The following is a 21506-nucleotide window of genomic DNA, read 5'->3' as shown; positions in this document are numbered from 1 at the left end:
CCTCCCACTCACTAAGTGCCAGACTCATGGCACCTTCTCTGTCCACAACACGCAAAGTTCCTTACTGCCTTAGGGCTCTTCTGCAGCTATACGCTGGGACATGCTGTTTCCAGTTGATGGTAATATTTGAGCACGCCTAATGCTTTACATCACTCCTCTGTACCCAACATTCTGAAGTAGGTATTATTATTATTGAGGAAGTGAGAAAGTGGTAGAGCCAGGATTCCCCTGCAGTGCCTATAGCGTTAACTACTGTGTCATTCTACCTATCACCTACCACTGCTTTTCACAGCCCTGCACAGCATGACTCCTTCCGGTTATTGGGTCTTAGTTCAAATAGTGGCCCCACTGGGAGGCTTCTGTGAACTGCCCAATGTAATACAGCCATCCAATTCCTCCTTCTCCATTCCTATCCCAGTCTCTAGCATACTGTCTTTTTATTTCCTTCACAAATTATGACTATCTGAAACATTTTTTTGCCAATTTTTGTTTATTTATTGTCTATCCCAATAAGAATATATGCTTCTAGAAAGCAAGGACCTTGTCTATTCCATTCACTCTGTGTTTTTATACCTTGTACAGCGCTAAGCACAATAAAGAAATCCAATTGATATAATACTCAGCCAGGATAGAATTCACCTTAATCAGGATTTCACCCTACAGGGATTTTTTTTTAAAGCCTCTAAAAGTGGGGCTGGAGCCGCGGCTCACTAGGCTAATCCTCTGCCTGTGGCACCGGCACCCCGGGTTCTAGTCCCGGCCAGGGTGCCAGATTCTGTCCCAGTTGCTCCTCTTCCAGTCCACCTCTCTGCTGTGGCTGGGGAAGGCAGTGGAGGATGGCCCAAGTCCTTGGGCCCTGCACCCACATGGGAGACCAGGAGAAGCATCTGGCTCCTGGCTTCGAATCAGCACAGTGTGCCGGCCCCAGCGGCCATTGAGGGGTGAACCAACGGAAAAGACCTTTCTCTGTGTCTCTCTCTCTCACTGTCCACTCTGCCTGTCAAAAAAAAAAAAAAAAAAAGCCTCTAAAAGGAGCCAGTACTGTGGCGTAGTGAGTAAAGCCGCCGCCAGTAGTGCCGGCATCCATGTGGGCACCAGTTTGAGTCCCGGCTGCTCCGCTTCTGATCCAGCTCTCTGCCAATGTGTCTGGGAAAGCAGGAGCAGATGATCCATGTCCTTGGGTCCCTGCACCATGTGGGAGACCTGCTAGCAGCCAGGGGCAGGGTGCAGGAGCCCAAGGACTTGGGCCATCCTCTACTGCTTTCCCAGGCTATCAGCAGGGAGCGGGATCAGAAGTAGAGCAGCTGGGACTTGAACTGGCACCCATTTGTGATGCCAGCGCCGTAGGCAGAGGCTTAACTTCCTGCGCCACAGCGCTGGCCAGCTTCCACATCTTCTTAATGGCCGCTGCACATTACTCAGTGTGTACCTGTAGGAAAGCTGCATTATTGCTCTTCACTACTTGAGAAGTTCTACTTTGAAAAAGAACTATTTTGTCAGTTCGTCTTTTTCAAGAAACGGAGCAACCAGAACAAAATTCTAAGTGCCGAAGCTGCACACGTGGTGCAATGCCTAAAACTGCTGGCCTTCTGTGCTAGAGAATGAACTTGTCTGATTTAAGGCAGGGGTTCTCAACTTTTGTGCCATGACATGCTCTTCACAAGAGGGCTGCAAATTTTAAGCCATATGTAAAGTGTATTTTTGCTTCAGGTAAATATTAACATTGTTATTGTTTTGCAACTTTGTTTAGGGAAGGATATACTTCTAGGGATATGACTCAAGTGTTTGGCACAATGTCAGATAAATGCCAAGGACTATGTTTATGTGAGAATGTTGTTTTGTGAGTACACAAGAGAATGAGATCAGGGAGGTAAACAGTTGTACCCGTGACTTGATCTAAGCAGGAACCATAAAACACTATAACTTTCATGCTTTAAGGATCTCTGAACATTGCTATACCATAGTAGTAGTTATACTATAATTATTGTTTGCTATTATTTTGAGTCTTTTAATATAATCAAACATGCCATCAAATTTTTAGTAATCAAATGTGCGCCATGATCACAGAGTTAAAGGAACTACTTACAGGGAAAAATCTGTTCTTGGTCATAAATGATAGCTCAGGAGTTATACACGGTATCATTTCCCAACTTAATTATTACATACACCTGTATCAAAATTAGTTAACAGTGTTCTTTCCATTCTAAGATTTTTCTGTAGTTAAGTCCAATTTTCTCTGCATTTCACTATCCTAAAAACCACTGGTTCTTGCAGGTGCAAGAAAACATGAAACACTGCACTAAGAAAATGACTAATTTATTAACAATTTGTCAAGAAGTTATAGTTGGAAAAATTCCCCAAAAACCTATAGGGAGAAAAAAAAAGCACTTTGAAACTAATCAAGAGACAAAATAAAAAGAGGCAGATAAGAGTTCAGGCACTAAGGAATTGTTACCCATCTAAACGCAATAGTTTTCTCTCCCTTGCTTAAGTGGGTATTTGTAATCATACAAAGAAAGGATATTAAGGGCTAAAACCGCAATTTAACCTTGCACCAGGTAGGTTAAATCCACAGACTTGAAAAAGAAAAACTGAAAAAGGAAGAAAACTGGAAGGCAAAGAAAACAGGAAGAATAGAGGCTTCCCTCTCCATTCCTGTGCATAGCCACAGAAGCCACACAAAGTGGCACAAGTAACTGTCCTGTGTCCAGGACTGATATTCACTCTAGGACACAGAAAACATGACAAGACTTTTGTCCTTTAGAATTCACAGTCTGGTTGGAGAGATAAAGCATTTATTTTGCATGAACCAACTGAGAATGTTAAACTATGGGGTTCCACTAGAAAACAAATTTAGAGAAGGAAGAAGTCTGTGCAGGCAGAGTAGCCAGAGAGGCTTTTGTTAAAGAATTGAACAACAGCTGGTCTTGAGGAATCATAGGATTCCCTAAGCAGAGGAAAGAAATCCAAAGAGAAGCAAGGAAATAAAGCTCTAAAAATCTACAAAAACGTCAAAGAGCAAAGAACTGGCAAAAAAAATGTTTAAGGGGCCAGCATTGTGGCACAGCAGGTTAAGCTACCATTTGTGATACCAGATTCTAGTCCCAACTGTTCGGTTTCCAATTCAGCTCTCTGCTGATACACCTAGGAAAGCAGCAGACAATGGCCCAAGTACTTGGGCCCCTGCACCCATGTGGGACATGCAGGTGGAGTTCCAAGATCCTGATTTCAGCCTAGCCCAGTCCCTGCAGTTGTGGCCCACTTGGATAGTGAACCAACAGATGGAAAATACCTCCCTCTCTTTCTTTTTGCCTCTGTCTCTGCCTTTCAAATAAATAAATACATACATCTTTTAAAAAGTGTTTAGAATTAGGTCACATCTCAGGCCGATGTGTGGCACAGCAGGTTAAAGCCACAGCCTGCTGCGTGGTTGCAGTCCCAGTTGCTCTACTTCAAATCCAGCTCCCTGCTCATGACCTGGGAAAGCAGTAGAAGATGGCCCAAGTGCTTGGGCCCCTGCATCCACATGGGAGACCTGGAAGAAGCTCCTGGTTCCTGGCCCAGGCCTGGTCCAACCCAGGCCATTGTAGCTATCTGGGGATTGAACCAGCAGATGAGAGAGCTCTCTCTCTGTCTCTCCTCTCTCTAACTCAGCCTTTCAAATAAATCTTTAAGGGGAAAAAAAATTAAGACATATCTTATTTAGTTTCTGGAAGACAACAAACAGAAACAATTCAAAATCAATTAAAATAAATAAAATGTGTTTTCTATATATTTATACATAAAGGATCTCTTCATATAAACATGTTAGGGAATAAGTTCAGTTCTAATCAGTACCTTTTTTTTCTTCTAATACTTCTAGATAAATATTGAAAATCTGATGACAAAGAATTGATGACATTTATAGCAAAATTCTCAAAGAATTCATGATGAGTTAATTCTATTTGTGGTAGTCTAGTACATTAGCTATAGCCTCACCACAGTTAAACGTATTTAAATATAATATACATACACAATTCAACTATGTGTGTATTTTCTTACCTCAGGTTCCCTGGGATTTGTGTAAAGCTGTTTAGCAGAAAACAGACAGCATTTAATTTCTGAAACTTACTGATTACTTTTCATGGAATACATTTTCTATATAAAGAACTGAATTTATGCTCCATCGGTTGAGTATTGACATATATTTAAATTGGAGATAAGCTCATATTTCACAAGCATGGAGGAATCTTCAGGATTCTGTGGGGACAGGCATTTGGCTTAGCAGTTAAGAGACCGGTTGAGAGATGCATGCCCCATATTGGAGTCCCTGAGTTCAACTCCCAGCTCCAGCTCCCAAGTGTAGCCTCCTATCAGTGCACTGGGTTCCTCACTCACAGCTTCAGGCCTTGCCTAGCATTCACTACTGTGGGTATTTGGGAAGTGAGCCAGCACTGTCTGTCTCTTTGCCTTTCAAATAAATTTTTAAGAAGAATATTCTATGAACAATAAATATAAGGACATTCTATATAAGGTATTTATAATTCCTGTGACTGAGTTATAAATCAATTCTAAGTAATTTTCTATGGTTTAAATTTTTTGTTGGAAACAGAGATATTGGTATCACAGAGGGATTCACAATGATGATCATGATGCAGTCAAAAGAGTGCGTCGTCACTTACATGGCGTGATTCAGGGAAGCAGTATCTATAACTAAACACCCAATGATACAACATCCACTCGATTTTTATACCATATATAGCAACTTCCACAAATAAGAGAAAATGTCATATATTTCTTTCTGGGTTTGGCTTATTTAGCATAAGGATCTGTAGTTCCATAAAGGATTTAAATTTTTTAATAAATCATATATCTAGGCCAGTGCTGTGGCTCATTAGGCTAATCCTCCGCCTGTGGTGCCGGCACCCCAGGTTCTAGTCCTGGTTGGGGCATCAGGTACTAGTCCCAGTTGCTCCTCTTCCAATCCAGCTCTCTGCTGTGGCCCAGGAGGGCAGTGGAGGATGGCCCAGGTGCTTGGGCCCCTGTACCCACATGGGAGACCGGGAAGAAGCACCCGGCTCCTGGCTTCGGTTCGGCACAATGCCAGCTGTGGTGGCCATTAGGGGAGTGAACCAACAGAAGGAAGACCTTTTTCTCTCTCTCTCTCGCATTGTCTATAATTCTCTCTCTGTCTCTCTCTCTTACTGTCTAACTCTGTCAAAAAATAAATAAACAGGGCCGGCGCCGTGGCTCAATAGGCTAATCCTCCACCTTGCGGCGCCGGCACACCGGGTTCTAGTCCCGGTTGGGGCGCCGGATTCTGTCCCGGTTGCCCCTCTTCCAGGCCAGCTCTCTGCTATGGCCAGGGAGTGCAGTGGAGGATGGCCCAGGTGCTTGGGCCCTGCACCCCATGGGAGACCAGGAAAAAGCACCTGGATCCTGGCTCCTGCCATCGGATCAGCGCGGTGCGCCGGCTGCAGCGGCGGCCATTGGAGGGTGAACCAACGGCAAAGGAAGACCTTTCTCTCTCTGTCTCTCTCTCTCACTGTCCACTCTGCCTGTCAAAAAAAAAAATAATAAAAAAAATAAATAAATAAATAAATAAATAAACAAATCATATATCTAAGAGTCTCAATGGTATGCTCTATTTTTAACTATGTCTACCATGTCATACTCAGGCATACAAAACTTTAACAATGTCTTCAAGCTTCAGAAACCTTTGTATCTGTAAAGTAACATCAAAATGAAATTCTAGGAACCAACAGATGAAGGAGATAGAATATCCTACGTTTTTCCATGTACTGTAATACAAGGATTCTTCAAAAAGTTCGTGGAGGGGATGGTGTTATGCACAGCAGGTAAAGCTGCTGCCTGCAGTGCTAGCATCCAATATGGTCACCAGCTCGAGTCCTGGCTACTCCACTTCCATCCAGCTCTCTGCTATGTCCTGGGAAAGCAGCAAAAGATGGACCAGGTCCTTGGGGCCCTGCACCTGTGTGGAGACCCAGAAGAAGCTCCTGGCTCCTGGCTTCGGATTGGCCCCACTCTGGCCATTGCAGCCATTTGGGGAGTGAACCAGAAGATGAAAGACCTCTCTCCCAGTGCCGCGGTTCACTAGGCTAATCCTCCGTTCTAGTCCCGGTCGGGGTGCCGGATTCTGTCCCGGTTGCTCCTCTTCCTGTCCAGTTCTCTGATCTGGCCAGGGAGTGCAGTGGAGGATGGCCCAGGTCCTTGAGCCCTGCACCCACATGGGAGACCAGGAGGAAGCACCTGGCTCCTGCCTTCGGATCAGCGTGGTGCGCCAGCCACGGTGGCCATTGGAGGGTGAACCAACGGTAAAGGAAGACCTTTCTCTCTGTCTCTCTCTCTCACTGTCCACTCTGCCTGTCAAAAAACAAAAACAAAAACAAAAAAAACCTCTCTCTCTCTCTCTGCCTCTCTGTAACTCTGCCTTTCAAATAAATCTTGTTTAAAAAAAGTTTGTGGAATATAGAATTAAGAGAAACTTGTCTTGGTATAAAATATTTCTGAAATTATGCATAGTTTCATAATATACACTTCCATGAACTTTTGAGGTCCTTTTGCATGCCAAAGATATATAAACTGTTTGTAATCTATTATAAAAGTTCTTGATAGTTACTATTTTTTCAAATTATAAAATGTCATAAGACAGATTAAAGAGAGCCAGGGAGAAAGGAGATAAAAATGTCTTAATGTTTCATTTGTCAAAAGACAATAAAGTAGAGAAAGCTTTGGTCTTCAATGTGTACTTACCGTAAGTATTGCCATCTGTAGCTACAAGAGAAAAAAAACTATTGTTATTATATACTTGTACCTATAATTATTATGTTCAATAGAGGCTAGTTAAAATATAATTTCACAGAGGCTCCAAAGATTTGGGTAGAAAATAATATTATTTAGAAGGTCAGAAAACTTATTACTAACTATTATTCATGCAAATGCATGCCTATTACAAATATAGGGCTCTATTGGAAGGGAGAGGGATACAAGAAAAGAAGACAACAACCCCTACTTTCAAAAATTATATTTTTACGGGGCAAGCATTGTTGCGAAGCAGGTAAAGCTGCCACCTGCAGTGTTGGTATCCCATATGGGCACCGGTTTGAGACCTGGCTGCTCCACTTCTGATCCAGCACTCTGCTATGGCTTGGGAAAGCGGCAGAAAATGGCCCAAGTTCTTGAACCCCTGTATCAGTGTGGGAGACCTGGAAGAAGCTCCTGGCTCCTGGCTTTAGATCAGCGCAACTCCAGCTGTTGCAGCCAATTGGGGAGTGAACCAGCAGATGGAAAACCTCTTTCTCTGTCTCTCCTTCTCTCTCTGTATAAATCTGACTTTCAAATACATAAATAAATATTTTTAAAAATTATATTTTTATTTTAGAAAGCAAAAAACTCACAAAATAATTCATTGCTACTAGAAATTAAATATGCCACAAGTATCTGAAAGAAGCAATTCCTTTTTTTTTTTTAAAGATTTATTTATTTATTTATTTGAAAGTCAGAGTTACACACAGAGAAGGAGAGGCAGAGAGAGAGGTCTTCCATCTGCTGGTTCATTCTCCAATTGGCCGCAACAGCTGGAGCTGCAACGATCCAAAGCCAGGAGCCAGGAGCTTCTTCTGGGTCTCCCATGTGTGTGCCAAGTCCCAAGCACTTGGGCCATCTTCTGTTTTTTCCAGGCCATAAGCAGAGAGCTGGATAGGAACAGGAGCAGCCAGAACTCGAACTGATAGCCATATGGGATGCCAATGCCACAGGCGGAGGCTTAGCCTACTGCACCACAGCGCCAGCCCCAAGAAGCAACTCTGGAAATTAATCTACTATAGTAAAAATCTGAAAGTCTAATGTCTATAAAAGTCTTGTCCTCCATATAAAAAGTACTGTGAAAAGGTTCTCTCTTTTTGAAAGAGTAATAGAATATACAGATATCTATTCAAGGCTATGATAATTTTTTTTTTAAACTAGAAGATAAATCAGAAAATTCTGGACTGATTTCCTATCGAAGGACTAAAACCTCAGTGCCATCATGTGGTTATTTTGGTTACTGCATATAACTGATTTTAAGATAGTAAGTTATTTAGCTAACAGTTCATTCATTTATTCAGAAATAGACATGGCCAGGTTGGTGTTGTGGTGGAGGAGATAAAGCTGTCACCTTCGACACCAGCATCCCGCATTGGCACGGTTCATGTCCTGGCTACACCACATCCGATCCAGCTCCCTGCTAATGGACTGAGAAAAGCAATGGAACATGCCCCAGTGCTTGAGTCCCTACAGCCATGTAGGAGAAACTCCTGTCTCCTGGCTTCAACCTGACCTAGCCCCAGCTATTGTGGCCATCTGAGTACTGAATTAGCAGTGGAAGACCTCTCTCTCCCCTTTCTGACTTTAACACACACACACACACACACACACACAACAGACATGGCCCTTGATATAAGTGGACATGCAGACTAGCTGAACAGTAAGCAAAAACACAGCAGCAATATCTACATCTCTACATCACAATTGTGTTAGTGGTCATGAAGAAGCACTATGGGGTGCTAACAAGAACACACTAAGCACAGGACAATCTAGGCTGGGAAAGGGGGAGTGTCAGAAAAAGCTTTCATGGAGAAGTAAATATGTAAGCTGAGACCTGAAAGATAACTTGGATTTAGCCAGGATAAGTGAATGTGGTAGGGGAGAGAACCTTCCAGGCAAAAGGAAAAATATATATAAAAGTAAAAGTAGCATGGTTCTAGAATCCTCATGTAGCTTGAACATGGGAATGAGCATGACCGTGGAAGGGAGACAGGGTGTCTTGCAGATAATGAGAAGGACCCTAGGCCAGCGCCGTGGCTCACTTGGCTAATCCTCCGCCTGCAGCGCCGGCACCCCAGGTTCTAGTCCTAGTTGGGGCGCCGGGTAGTAGTCCCGGTTGCTCCTCTTCCAATCCAGCTCTCTGCTGTGGCCCAGGAAGACAGTGGAGGATGGCCAAGTGCTTGGGCCCTGCACCCGCATGGGAAACCAGGAGGAAGCACCTCCCGGGCCACAGCAGAGAGTTGTGGAACCAGAACCTGGCACCCATATAGGATGCCGGCGCCGCAGGCAGAGGATTAACCAAGTGAGCCACAGCGCCAGCGCCAGAAAAACATTTTTATGATCACTCTATATTAAAACTTGAAGTTACTGAAATTAATTTTAAAGCATTTTTCCTATTAGCAATGAGATCAACCGAGAAAAGTCATAAGATACTAACTGAAAACAATAAAAATACTATTTACTTTGAAGCCTAAGTCATCGATAAGGTTCTGTTTTTTGATATGCCCAAAAAGTTAATTGAATTTTTGTTTTATATTTATCCAGCAAAATAAATTAATCATGCAAGTTAATATTCTTTGTACATTACACTGATATTTTAGCACATGTAATACTGCAGTTATTTCAGAACTGACTATATTAGACTGCAACTATTCCCTGGGAAGAAAAATCACTTCTTACTTTCATTTTTACCTCATCTAGTGCCTAGGCACGATGTGTGGCACAAATTAAACAGCCAGTGTATAAATAAATGAAAGCACAGTCAACATTTACAGTTTTTATTATGTGTCAGGCATTCTAAACATTTTCGATCCAAATGTGGTTCTTTAAGTAAGGTCCTCAGACCAATGGTCAGAAAATCACCCAGAATTTATCTGAAATACAAATTCTCACATCATAAATTTTGAAGTGGGGCTTGGAAATCTGTGTTTTAACAATTCTTCAGGTGAAGGAGAGGTTAGGGGTTAAAGGTTAAGGGGAGGATACTGGGGACACACACATGGAAACTCAGAAAAGCAGTTATTGGTTTTGTTTTTGATTACTTGTTTGAATATTTTAACAGATACAGCTGGGCCAGTATCATATCATCAGGCCTGCATATGAGTATCTCCAACCTTCTGCTAAGGTCTAGAGGCCCTTTCCCACATCTCTTTTATCTGTGTATCCCTCAGTCTCCCAGGTAAGTGTGAATAAATCCTAAGTAGTGAATCTTCAGTGGAAACAGAAATGTATGAATGCACTGAATATTCCAATGCAAGGCTTACTCACCTAAAACTTCTTAAAAGAATAGGAACCATGAAGCAGTAAAAAGCAGACAGGCAAGGTAGGGGTAGGGGGAAACGGGAGTAGAAATTTCATTTATATACATCCTATTTCTTCACCTAGAACCAGGTCTCCATTTTCGACACTCTTCACAGCTGTCTAAGGCAGCAAGAAAGAACAGATATGCTTGAAACTGAAGCTCTATTTCTGAAACATTCAAGGTACAATTCTATCTATTTTGAGGGAACAGCTTATAAACACAAACCAAAACATAAACACAGTTACCAAAATAACTAAGATGGAATAAAAACTAAGTATTCAAGTCAATCTTTTCCTCTCCTATCTGCAAACTGAACTGCCACTGTTTCATACACATTCAATGTGCTAAAGGCCAGATTCTCGTCTCCTCTGTCCCACATCCTGTGGATCTCTTCCAGTGACTGCAGAGGACATTCTGTGGTCAGAAAGATGTGAGTACATAAAGCAGAAAAACAAAAGGTTCATTTCAAACTGATGTAAAGGAGATATCAATGAAACAATAAAGATATAAAATGAAAGGAGACTGGTTCATGAATGCAACTGTTAAGTACTAGCACACTGTTAAACACAACAAAATAAAATTCTAAACTTTCTTTAAGGGACAAAAGATGAGTCTTTAATCTTGGTGTAAATTTTAAAACATTCTTACGTATCTCTTTTCCAAAGCATCAAAACAACCTTGAATCCTGTCAAGAAATAAATGTTTGATGTCAACTTGGACCACACATAAAACCAAAAGAAAATTCAAGTACAGAATTCATTTACCTTTTTTGCCTTAAGTACATTAAATTAATAAGCATTTTATCTCTCCCATTTAGTCACTTTTAAAAATTACCAGCATCTGGGGGCCAGCTGTCGCACAGCAGGTTAAAGCCCTGGTCTGCAACAGCAGCATCCCATATGAGTGCCAGTTCAAGTCCTGGCTGCTCCCCTTCTGATCCAGCTCCCAGCTAATGCGCCTGGGAAAGCAGTGGAGGATGGCCAAAGTCCTTCAGGCCCTGAACCCTTGTGAGAGGCCAGGAAGAAGCTCCTGGCTTCAGATCAGCTCAGCTCTAGCGGTTGCAGCCATTTGGGGAGTGAACCAGTGGATAGAAGACCTCTCTGTCTATAACTCTCTCTATAACTGTCTTTCAAATAAACAAAATAAGTATTTTAAAAAATTACCAGGATCTTTTAATATGTTAATAGAACTTTATAAATAATAGGTAAGCGGCCGGCGCCGCGGCTCAATAGGCTAATCCTCCACCTTGCGGCGCCGGCACACCGGGTTCTAGTCCCGGTCGGGGCGCCGGATTCTGTCCCGGTTGCCCCTCTTCCAGGCCAGCTCTCTGCTGTGGCCAGGGAGTGCAGTGGAGGATGGCCCAAGTGCTTGGGCCCTGCACCTACATGGGAGACCAGGAGAAGCACCTGGCTCCTGCCTTCAGATCAGCATGGTGCACCAGCCACAGCGGCCATTGGAGGGTGAACCAAGGGCAAAGGAAGACCTTTCTTTCTGTCTCTCTCTCTCACTGTCCACTCTGCTTGTCAAATAAATAAATAAATAAATAATAGGTAAGCAATTTGAGGTAGGGAGCCATATCCTATTTTTTTGAGGGGGGCTCCTATAATTTTTAGTACACTGACATAAGTTTTAACTGATTTTCTTCTTTACACAGTCCATTTTCTTTCAAAACCAAAACTAATTTGGGGTCAATGCTGTGGCGTAGGAGGTAAAGTTGCCACATACAGTGCTGGCATCCCATATAGATGGTGGTTCATGACCTGGCTGCTCCACTTGTGATCCACCTCTCAGCTATGGCCTGGGAAAGTAGTAGAAGATGACCCAAGTGCTTGGGTCCCTGCACCAGCGTGGGAGACCTCGAAGAAGTTCCTGGCTCCTAGCTGCAGATCGGCCCAGCTCTGGCTGTTGCAGCCATTTGGGGAGTGAATTAGCAGATGGAAGATTCTGTCTGCCTCTGCCTCTCTGTAACTCTGCCTTTCAAATAAATAAGTAAATCTTTCCAAAAAAAAAAAAAAAACTAAATCAATCTTAATATTCAATAATTTAAAAATTTCAAGGAAATCATAAGAAAAAAGAAAGAGGGTAGGAAAGAAATACTTTTAAGGAATGATCGTAGCAAAGTCTTATAGGTAGTTTCAACTAAGATAAAATTTTCTTTGTTTAAACTTTGATGGAATTTCAATTGCTTACCATCTGATAATATGCAGTGACCCAGGACATCTTTTGTCTTCTCGGAGGATTTTTAAAATGAAATCTACAAAAACAGAAATACAATCTATTTTCATCTATTAAACCACTGTTATGCTGAAACTGTCCATGCTAAGTAGGGTATTTCCTGTAACTTTTTAATTTACAAAACTGATTTAGTTTTATAGTTCATAAAAACACTTTAAATATCTACTTTAAAGATAATCCTACATTGATAATTAGCTTAGTTTCAATTTTGATTACAATCTCCTACAATGTAGCATGATTTAGTTGGTTGCAAAAATCAGTTTGTGTTGGGGCCGGCGCTGTGGCACAGTAGGTTAATCTTCTGCCTGCAGTGCCAGCATCCCATATGGGCACCAGTTCTAATTCCTGGTTGCTCCTCTTCTGATCCAGCTCTCTGCTATGGCCTGAGAAAGCAGTAGAAGATGGCCCAAGTCCTTGGACCCCTGCACCTGTATGGAGACCCAGAAGAAGTTCCTGGCTCCTGGCTTCATATTGGCTCAGTTCCAGCTGTTGTAGGCATTTTGGGAGTGAACCAGCAGATGGAAGACCATTCTCTCTGTCTCTTCCTCTAACTCTACTTCTCAAACAAATAAATTAATTTAAAAAAATCAGTTTGTGTTACTTATAACTACTACCTCTATTAAAGGATATGAAAATTGTTCCATGTTGGCGTAACATTTAGAGATTACCAGAAAAATTGGCATTTTTTTTATTTTTTGACAGGCAGAGTGGACAGTGAGAGAGAGAGACAGAGAGAAAGGTCTTCCTTTTGCCGTTGGTTCACCCTCCAATGGCCGCCGCGGCCGGCGCGCTGCGGCCGGCGCACCGCGCTGATCCGATGGCAGGAGCCAGGAGCCAGGTGCTTCTCCTGGTCTCCCATGGGGTGCAGGGCCCAAGCACCTGGGCCATCCTCCACTGCACTCCCTGGCCACAGCAGAGGGCTGGCCTGGAAGAGGGGCAACCGGGACAGAACCCGGCGCCCCGACCAGGACTAGAACCCGGTGTGCCGGCGCCGCTAGGCGGAAGATTAGCCTAGTGAGTCACGGCGCCGGCCTAAAAATTGGTAATTTTTAATGTATGTTACTTTAACTATAAATATTGAGAGGGAGACATATATCTTCCACTGTAACTATCACAAAAAATAAAGCTATCGGGAATTATATGATTCCCTATGCTTAGGGTAGTGACTGGTATACAATAAATGCTTTATTAACCAACAGCTGTCTTTTTCAATTCTATGTTCCTAACAAGAGGGGAAACTGCAACTGTATACTACATATAAACATATTCACTATTACAGACTTATAGCTCACAGACTAAAAGAGGTCATATAATACAAATGAGGTTGTCATGCTTATATATTTATAGCACATATGCATTTCACTGGTACGCATATAGAGAATCAAATATTGCTTAAAATTAAATTGGAATGAGGCCAAGGTATATCATTCAATACAGATATGAGAAATTTAAAATTAGATTTTGAAAAATAGAATCTTACAAGGAAACCCATGGCTCTATTAATTTTCCAAATGATACATATTTTCAAAATGATATTTCAGTGACAATCAACAAGGTTCACATTTGATCTTTTTTAAACAAGTTATACAATTTTTAAAAATTGAGGAGCCTTGAGCACATTTTTTTTTTTTTTTTTTTTTTTTTTTTTTTTTTTTGGACAGGCAGAGTGGACAGTGAGAGAGAGAGACAGAGAGAAAGGTCTTCCTATGGCCGCCGCGGCCGGCGCGCTGCGGCCGGCGCACCGCGCTGATCCGATGGCAGGAGCCAGGAGCCAGGTGCTTTTCCTGGTCTCCCATGGGGTGCAGGGCCCAAGCACCTGGGCCATCCTCCACTGCACTCCCTGGCCACAGCAGAGGGCTGGCCTGGAAGAGGGGCAACCGGGACAGAATCCGGCGCCCCGACCGGGACTAGAACCCGGTGTGCCGGCGCCGCTAGGCGGAGGATTAGCCTAGTGAGCCGCGGCGCCGGCCTGAGCACATTTTTTTTAAGACATAAAAAGGAAAGGAGCCAAAGCAGCCTGTAATATGTCGCAGTGAGACGACAAATGTAAGGGCACAAGCAACACAAGGAATCAACGTAGAAGACCTGGCGATTGAGAGAGGAATGAAGCTAAACAGAATATTGGTTGTCTAAACCTCCCTGCTAGTCAACAGACGGGCTCGGCATTTTCCCCACAGCAGAGGAAAGCATTTCAAAAAGTCTAGAATTAAAAGATAAGTTTATTTTGAGGGGGAAAAATTGAAATACATGAATAGTCTTTTCATAATACACATTTCCAGGAACTTTTCGAAGACCTCTCGTATTTATATATGTTAACAGAAATGAGAGTTTTCACCTGTTTCCTTTGAACTTCCTCAATGCCAAAGAACAAATCTCACTGAGGCACACAACAGTGCAAATCCTCTAGCATTCATCAAGATTTTGATGTAGCTATTGCTTTTACAGGTCTAGTTTGGAATTACTAGGCTTGTCCGTACAGATTTCTTTTTTCTTCAGTTTGTCATTTGGTATCTAGCCAGGAGACAATGGTTCATGTAAGTACCACTAACCATAGTGAAATTAAAATGGAAAATGGATTAGCAACCTGGTCTTGAAGAACAGACCTATAAGCTGGATTTACCACACTCTGAAAAATCAAAGATTTACTCCTGCTAAGCAGAGAAAAGGGCTACAACAGACAAAGCAATCATGTAGTTAAATTTTACCATCCAAATGGCGCTCTCCATAAGAGCTCTCAGGAAACAGGCCCCTTAGATAGGTTATACATGAGACACAGGCTGCAAACAGTTTCTTCACCATTATCAATGATTCATTCTCATTAGTGACCTGGGATGGGAAAATAGTTTCCTGGGGAAAAAAAAAGGGTGAAAAAGATTAAATTCTTTAATAAATTCAGTCCATCCTATCATCACCACAGATATCATGGGAAAGACTTCAAATCTGATATATTTACAGGTCATCAAATGGAAACAGGACTTTGAATATTGCATAAAATTTCATCTTCACTGACAAGGCACAGCAGAAGGGGGAACAATTATCTATGTAATTCAGACAAAAACAATTTATTTCACAGTGATCTATGGATTTGAGGCAAAATTGAAGTTTTACTATGATTATCTAATCTCCTTCCCTCCCATACACTCCTGAGCCCCGCACTGTAATCTGGCTTTTGTCTCTCTCCATTCTACACTGTTCTTGCCCAAATCACCAAGAACACTTTCTCACTGAGCTCTTTTCATTCCTCATGATGTATAAATTCTTTGCAGCATGACACTGCTGCATACACACTCTCTTCTCCCTCAAACTACCCTTTCACTAGTTCCATTATTTTACCTGTCCCTACATAGATATCACACTCTTATTTTTTCCAGTTGTTTTGCCCTTCAAATATTGTTTCTCCCCCACTATTCTGTTACTGGTCCTTTTTTCTCTTCATCTCTCTCTTTTCGGATAGTCTCACAGAATCAGTTACAGCCTTCAAGCTCCTGTTTCTGAGTTCTATTTCTATATTTCTATTTTTTTAAGTTTTATTTATTTATTTGAAAGGCAGAGTCACACAGAGAGAGGAAGACACAGAAAGATCTTGCATCCACTGGTTCACTCCACAATGGCTGCAAAAGCCAGAGCTGGGCCAAGCCAAAACCAGGAGGCAGGAACTCCATCTGAGATTCCCACATGGGAGTCAGGGACTCAAGCACTTGTGCCATCATATGTTGCCTCCCAGGATTCATAGGCAGGAAGGTGAATGGAAAGAGGAGCAGCCAAGACTCAATCTTGAGCATTCCAACATGGAATGTGATCCAGCCATTGCACCACAACGCCTGCCTCCATTCAATTGTTTAAAAGGCATATTAAAAATATTAATACTGGCCGGTGCCATGGCTCACTTGGCTAATCCTCCGCCTGCAGCGCCGACACCCTGGGTTCTAGTCCCGGCTGGCACGCCAGGTACTAGTCCCGGTTGCTCCTCTTCCAGTCCAGCTCTCTGCTCTGGCCCAGGAGGACAGCGGAGGATGGCCCAGGTGCTTGGGCCCCTGCACCCACATGGGAGACCGGGAGGAAGCACCTGGCTCCTGACTTCGGATCGGCGCAGAGCTGGCCATGGCATCCATTAGGGGAGTGAACCAACAGAAGGAAGACCTTTCTCTCTGTTTCTCTCTCACTGTCTATAACTCTCTCTCTGTCTCTTTCTTTCACTGTCTAACTCTGCCTGTCAAAAAAATTTAAAATAAAATATTAATATTGGGGCCAGTGCTGTGGTGTAGTGGGCTAAGCCTCTGCCTGCGGCACCAGAATCCCACATGAGCACTGGTTCGTATCCTGGCTGCTCCTCTTCCAGTCTAGCTCTCTGCAGTGGCCTGGGAAAGCAGTAGAAGATGGCCCAAATGTTTGGGCCCCTGCACCCCCCAGGAGACGCTGAAGAAGCTCCTGGTTCCTGGCTTCACATCAGCTCAGCTCTGGCTGTTGAGGCTCTCTGGGGAGTGAACCAGCAGATGGAAGACCTCTTTCTCTCTGCCTCTGCCTCTCTGTAATTTTACCTCTCAAATGAATAAATAAAATCTTAAAAAAAACTCAAAAAACAAAAAAAATTATTGCACATATTATTATACATTTGAGTATTTGTGTGTGTGGGTATATATAAATTCTTCAGAGAGCCGTATTATATAACCATAGATCCTGAGAAATGACAGCTCTTTTGGGTAAATTAGGTTATGGTAGGCATGGCATGCATATAGTAACTTATTGAAAACATTCCAAAACTTAGAGGCAATACTTGAATAACCCATTTGTAAAACTAAACAACTTGAAAGTACAAAGACATTTATTTTAAATTTTGAATATAAAAAAAATTTGTAGTAATGAAAATCAATGGTTGGAAAAGGCCTCTATAATCTTATTTACTTCTCTGTACTCCAGAGATTTTTCCCTAGTTCAGTTGGTCTAATACTTTAAGGGTTATTGTTTTTTTGTTTTTTTGTTTTTTTTTTTAAGATTTTATTTATTTGAGTAGTGTTATAGACAGTGAGAAGGACAGAGAGAAAGATCTTCCATCTGCTGGTTCCCTCCCCAAATGGCCACAACGGCCAGAGCTGTGTCTATCCGAAGCCAGGAGCCAGGAGCGTCTTCCAGGTCTCCCACACGAGTGCAGGGGCCCAGGTGCTTGGGCATCTTCTACTGCTTTCCCAGGCCATAGCAGAGAGCTGGACTAGAAGAGGAGCAGCCGGGACTAGAACCAGAGCCCATATGGGATGCTGGCATCGCAGGCAGAGGATTAACCTACTGTGCTACAACGCTAGTCCCTGTTGATGTTTTTATACATGTCTAACACATGAAAATGCTATGGTTTGATAACAAAATATCATTATAAATTATTTAATAGCTAGTGTTCTAATGCCATAAGAGATGTTTCACATGATCTTGGGCAGGTTACTTTATTTCTAGAGTTTTGGTCTCCTCCTTATTGAAATAATCACATAAATAAGCCCTTGATAGAGTGCCTAGAACATGGTAAGTGCTGAATAAATGCTAGCCTCTGTCATTATTTTCTTTTGTTTTAGTATTAAATAGAAAAATCACACACTCAAAATTTACAGGGAGAAGTAGTTTATGCAGTTCAAATGACAAAGATTTGTTTGTTATCAAAAGGTCAATTTGTAAATTTACATTGAGAAAAACAGCTACCAAGCTGACTGTAATTCATATCCCCAGCTCAGCATTTTCTTTCCAGGAAGGAAGTGCACTTAAGAAATCAAATGAGCACACTGATTTCAAGCAGAAAGATGTCAGCTTTCTCTGCTCTAATTCTCCTTCACCTTTAACCTTTTCTACTCCTTCTACAGCTTACTATTCCTAAAACAATTGTTTTATTTACTATTCTGATGAAATGCATTAACTTCTTCATTGACTACAGAGTAAAGCATAAATTCCTTGGGCTGGCTTTTAAGGTCATATTAATTTGTCCCCAAGCTCCTTTCCAATTTTGTTTCCTCCTTCTGTCCAACATGATGAGCCCTCTACTCCAGTAAGGGTAGGTTTTTATTATTCTCTGAAACATGCCATGTTTATTTCTTATTCTGAGCTAAGGCATATGCTGAGTTTCCCCTCACAGAATTTTCTCTCCTCTTTTCAAATTCTTTTCATAATTCAAGGTCCACCTTAAGTCCCACCTCCTTCGTGAGGATTATATAAACCATTTCAGTTCACACTAAATCTCTAACCTCCTAGCATCTGAATTGCCTTACTCTTCTTCACATATATGTAAATCATTTACTGCCTTGCATATTTAGTCCCGTAAATCCATGAATTTCCCTAACTGGGTTATAAATCTCTAGAAGGTGATTTTTAAAAAATTATTTCAGAGAACACAGTACTACCTACATTTTATATAATGCTGAATTGCAATAAATAAATGAATGATACATAAATGAAAGTCATGGGACAAGTTAAACTCGCCCAGGGGAATCTAGCAGGATTGCCTGGCCCTGGTATTCTCCCGCAGGCTCCCAGCAACCAAGTTTCTCAGTCCTGTCCCCTTCAGTTCTTTTTTTTTTTTTTTTTACAGGCAGAGTGGACAGTGAGAGAGAGACAGAGAGAAAGGTCTTCCTTTGCCGTTGGTTCACCCTCCAATGGCTGCCGCGGCCAGCACGCTGGGGCCGGCACACCGCGCTGATCCAAAGGCAGGAGCCAGGTGCTTCTCCTGGTCTCCCATGGGGTGCAGGGCCCAAGCACTAGGGCCATCCTCCACTGCACTCCCGGGCCACAGCAGAGAGCTGGGCTGGAAGAGGGGCAACCGGGACAGAATCTGGCACCCCGACCGGGACTAGAACCCGGTGTGCCGGCGCCTCTAGGCGGAGGATTAGCCTTTTGAGCCGCGGCGCCGGCCCACTTCAGTTCTTCTATCATCATGTGCAACACAGTTTCCTAATTTCTTCAGGAAGTGAATGTCTAACAAAGAACCACTCTCTTTAAATGTCTTTTTGTTTCTGATTTCTTTTATTCTAGAAAATCTAAATCCATAGATATAACACAAGCACCCAGTTAAGTTCCTTACTAGGGGTCTAATTTTCTGAATATCCTTAGTCCACTAGACAGTTAAAATGTAGACACATTTTCTCCCAGAATATTACGTGCCAATTAACCGATAAGCCTGCTGCTTAAAGAAAAAAAAAAAAAAGATTAAAGTCATGATTCTCAACAACTCACTAAATGGTCATTGATTTTGTTTTAATTCTTAACAAATACCTTAGATGTTTTACAAACTCTGCTGGAGTGAAGCAGCTGAGCAGTAGCCATTGTGGGAATGTATCAGGATTCTCAACGACTCTGACCTGTTCAAAAAGAAATCATTAGAGACCTTACCTAACATATTATTTCCTATCTTACTGTACCCAAAGATGAAACTGAAACATTCTAAAAGCAAACAAGAACCAAAGACAATTCCTTTAAATCATATCCCAGAATGCTCGGTTCATAGAGAAACTTATCAAGCTCAATTTTGAAAACACAAAGGAATAACGACTGATAGTTTTATTAGGCCTCTTCTAAATCATAAAATGAATATCAGTTATAAAATTCCTTATTGTGAATTTTCCAGAGAACTATATAAGTTGATCATATTCTTGGGGAAATAAGTTTAATAAACATTTTGATCTCCACTACCAGTTTTCTATAAATTTGGCACAAGGATTAATATTTCCAACCATTCAATGAAACTTATGCTTATTCACAAACACATTTAGAAGAAAAAATTAAACTGTAAATCATCTAAAGACTCAACAATGTATCTTGCTCATCTATGTCATTCAGAGTGTAACAGTGCATTATATACAGCAGAGACTATATGTTTATTGATTGAACTTCATGTGTAACTTATTTGCAAATTCAATGCAAAAAATGTTTATACTTCATATTCATTAAGACAACTATTCAAAAAATGGAAAGTAAGATGTTTTGGTGAGGATGCGAAGAAATTAAAATCCTTGTGCCCTGCTTGCAGAATGTAAAATGGTCTGGCTTTTGTGAAAAACAGTGTGGCAGAACAGGCAATGTGGTGTAGCAGGTTAAACTGTCACTTGGGATATAGGCACCCTGTATGGGAATGGCAGATCGATTCCCAGCTACTCTACTTCCAGCTCCCCTTTAAGCAAGGAAGTCTGGGAAGCAGTGGTTGATGGTGCATGTACTTGAACGGCTGCCACCCATGTAAGAGATCTGAATGGAATTCCTGGCTCCTGGCTTCAGCCTGGCCTCACCCCAGCTGTTGTGGCCATTTGGGGAGTAAACCAGTGTATGGAAGATCGACCTTTCTCTGTCTCTCTCTCTTTCACTCTGTCTTCAAGTAAATAAATTAATCTTTTTAAAAACACAGTATAGGTAAGGCCACCGCCTGTGATGCTGCCATCCCATATGGGCACTGGTTCGAGTCCTGGCCGTTCCACTTCTGTTCCAACTCTCTGCTGTGGCCTGGAGGGTAGTAGAGGATGAACCAGGTCCCTGAGCCCTGCACTCGCATGGGAGACCTGGAGGAGGCTCCTGGTTTCTGGCTTCAGATTGGCTCAGCTCCGGCCATTGTGGCCATTTGCAGAGTGAACCAGTGGGTGGAAGACCTCCCCCCCCCCATCTCTGCCTTTCAAATAAAATAAATAAATCTTAACAAAAAGACTGCTTTTAAAAAATAAAATAAAAATAAAAACACAGTATGGCAGTTTTTCAAAAAGTTAAACAGAATCATCATTTTATCTAGCAATTCCATTTCTAGGTAAATACCCAAAAGAATTTAGAGCACAGACTAAGTAGTTAATTACTAAGTAGTTAATGTTCACATCAGCCTTATTTACGATAGCCAAAGATAGAAACAATCCAAATGTCTATCAACAGAAAATTAATAAACACACTGTAGTATATATAACGGAACATTATTCAATCATAGAAAATAAATTCTGGCCGGCGCCGCGGCTCACTAGGCTAATCCTCCGCCTAGCGGCGCTGGCACACCGGGTTCTAGTCCCGGTCGGGGCACCGGATTCTGTCCCGGTTGCCCCTCTTCCAGGCCAGCCCTCTGCTGTGGCCCGGGAGTGCAGTGGAGGATGGCCCAGGTGCTTGGGCCCTGCACCCCATGGGAGACCAGGAAAAGCACCTGGCTCCTGGCTCCTGCCATCGGATCAGC

General features: G+C 42.2%; 1 protein-coding gene across 6 annotated transcripts in view; it reads right to left on the bottom strand.

Annotated features, from left to right (window-relative positions):
- Positions 1-21506, bottom strand: part of HORMAD2 (HORMA domain containing 2) — an 85642-nt gene that overhangs the window by 55634 nt on the left and 8502 nt on the right. For 3 of the 6 annotated variants that reach the window (XM_051826687.2, XM_002721183.4, XM_070065812.1), the window contains exons 2-7: positions 19583-19668; positions 15046-15187; positions 12296-12359; positions 10754-10790; positions 6754-6774; positions 4042-4068 (exon numbers count right to left, since the gene is read on the bottom strand). In XM_051826687.2, coding sequence (XP_051682647.1) covers positions 4042-4068; positions 6754-6774; positions 10754-10790; positions 12296-12359; positions 15046-15187; positions 19583-19633 — 342 coding nt within the window. In that variant the 5' untranslated portion in view covers positions 19634-19668. The remainder of the gene's footprint in view (positions 1-4041; positions 4069-6753; positions 6775-10753; positions 10791-12295; positions 12360-15045; positions 15188-19582; positions 19669-21506) is intronic. The other 3 variants (XM_051826688.2, XM_008274703.3, XM_051826689.2) reach the window with 2 other exon arrangements.

This window comes from Oryctolagus cuniculus, chromosome 21 (genome assembly GCF_964237555.1).
Source record: "Oryctolagus cuniculus chromosome 21, mOryCun1.1, whole genome shotgun sequence".
NCBI classification, from domain to species: domain Eukaryota; kingdom Metazoa; phylum Chordata; class Mammalia; order Lagomorpha; family Leporidae; genus Oryctolagus; species Oryctolagus cuniculus.
The sequence above is the reverse complement of the archived record's forward strand: the minus strand, read 5'-3'. Positions and strand labels throughout refer to the sequence as shown.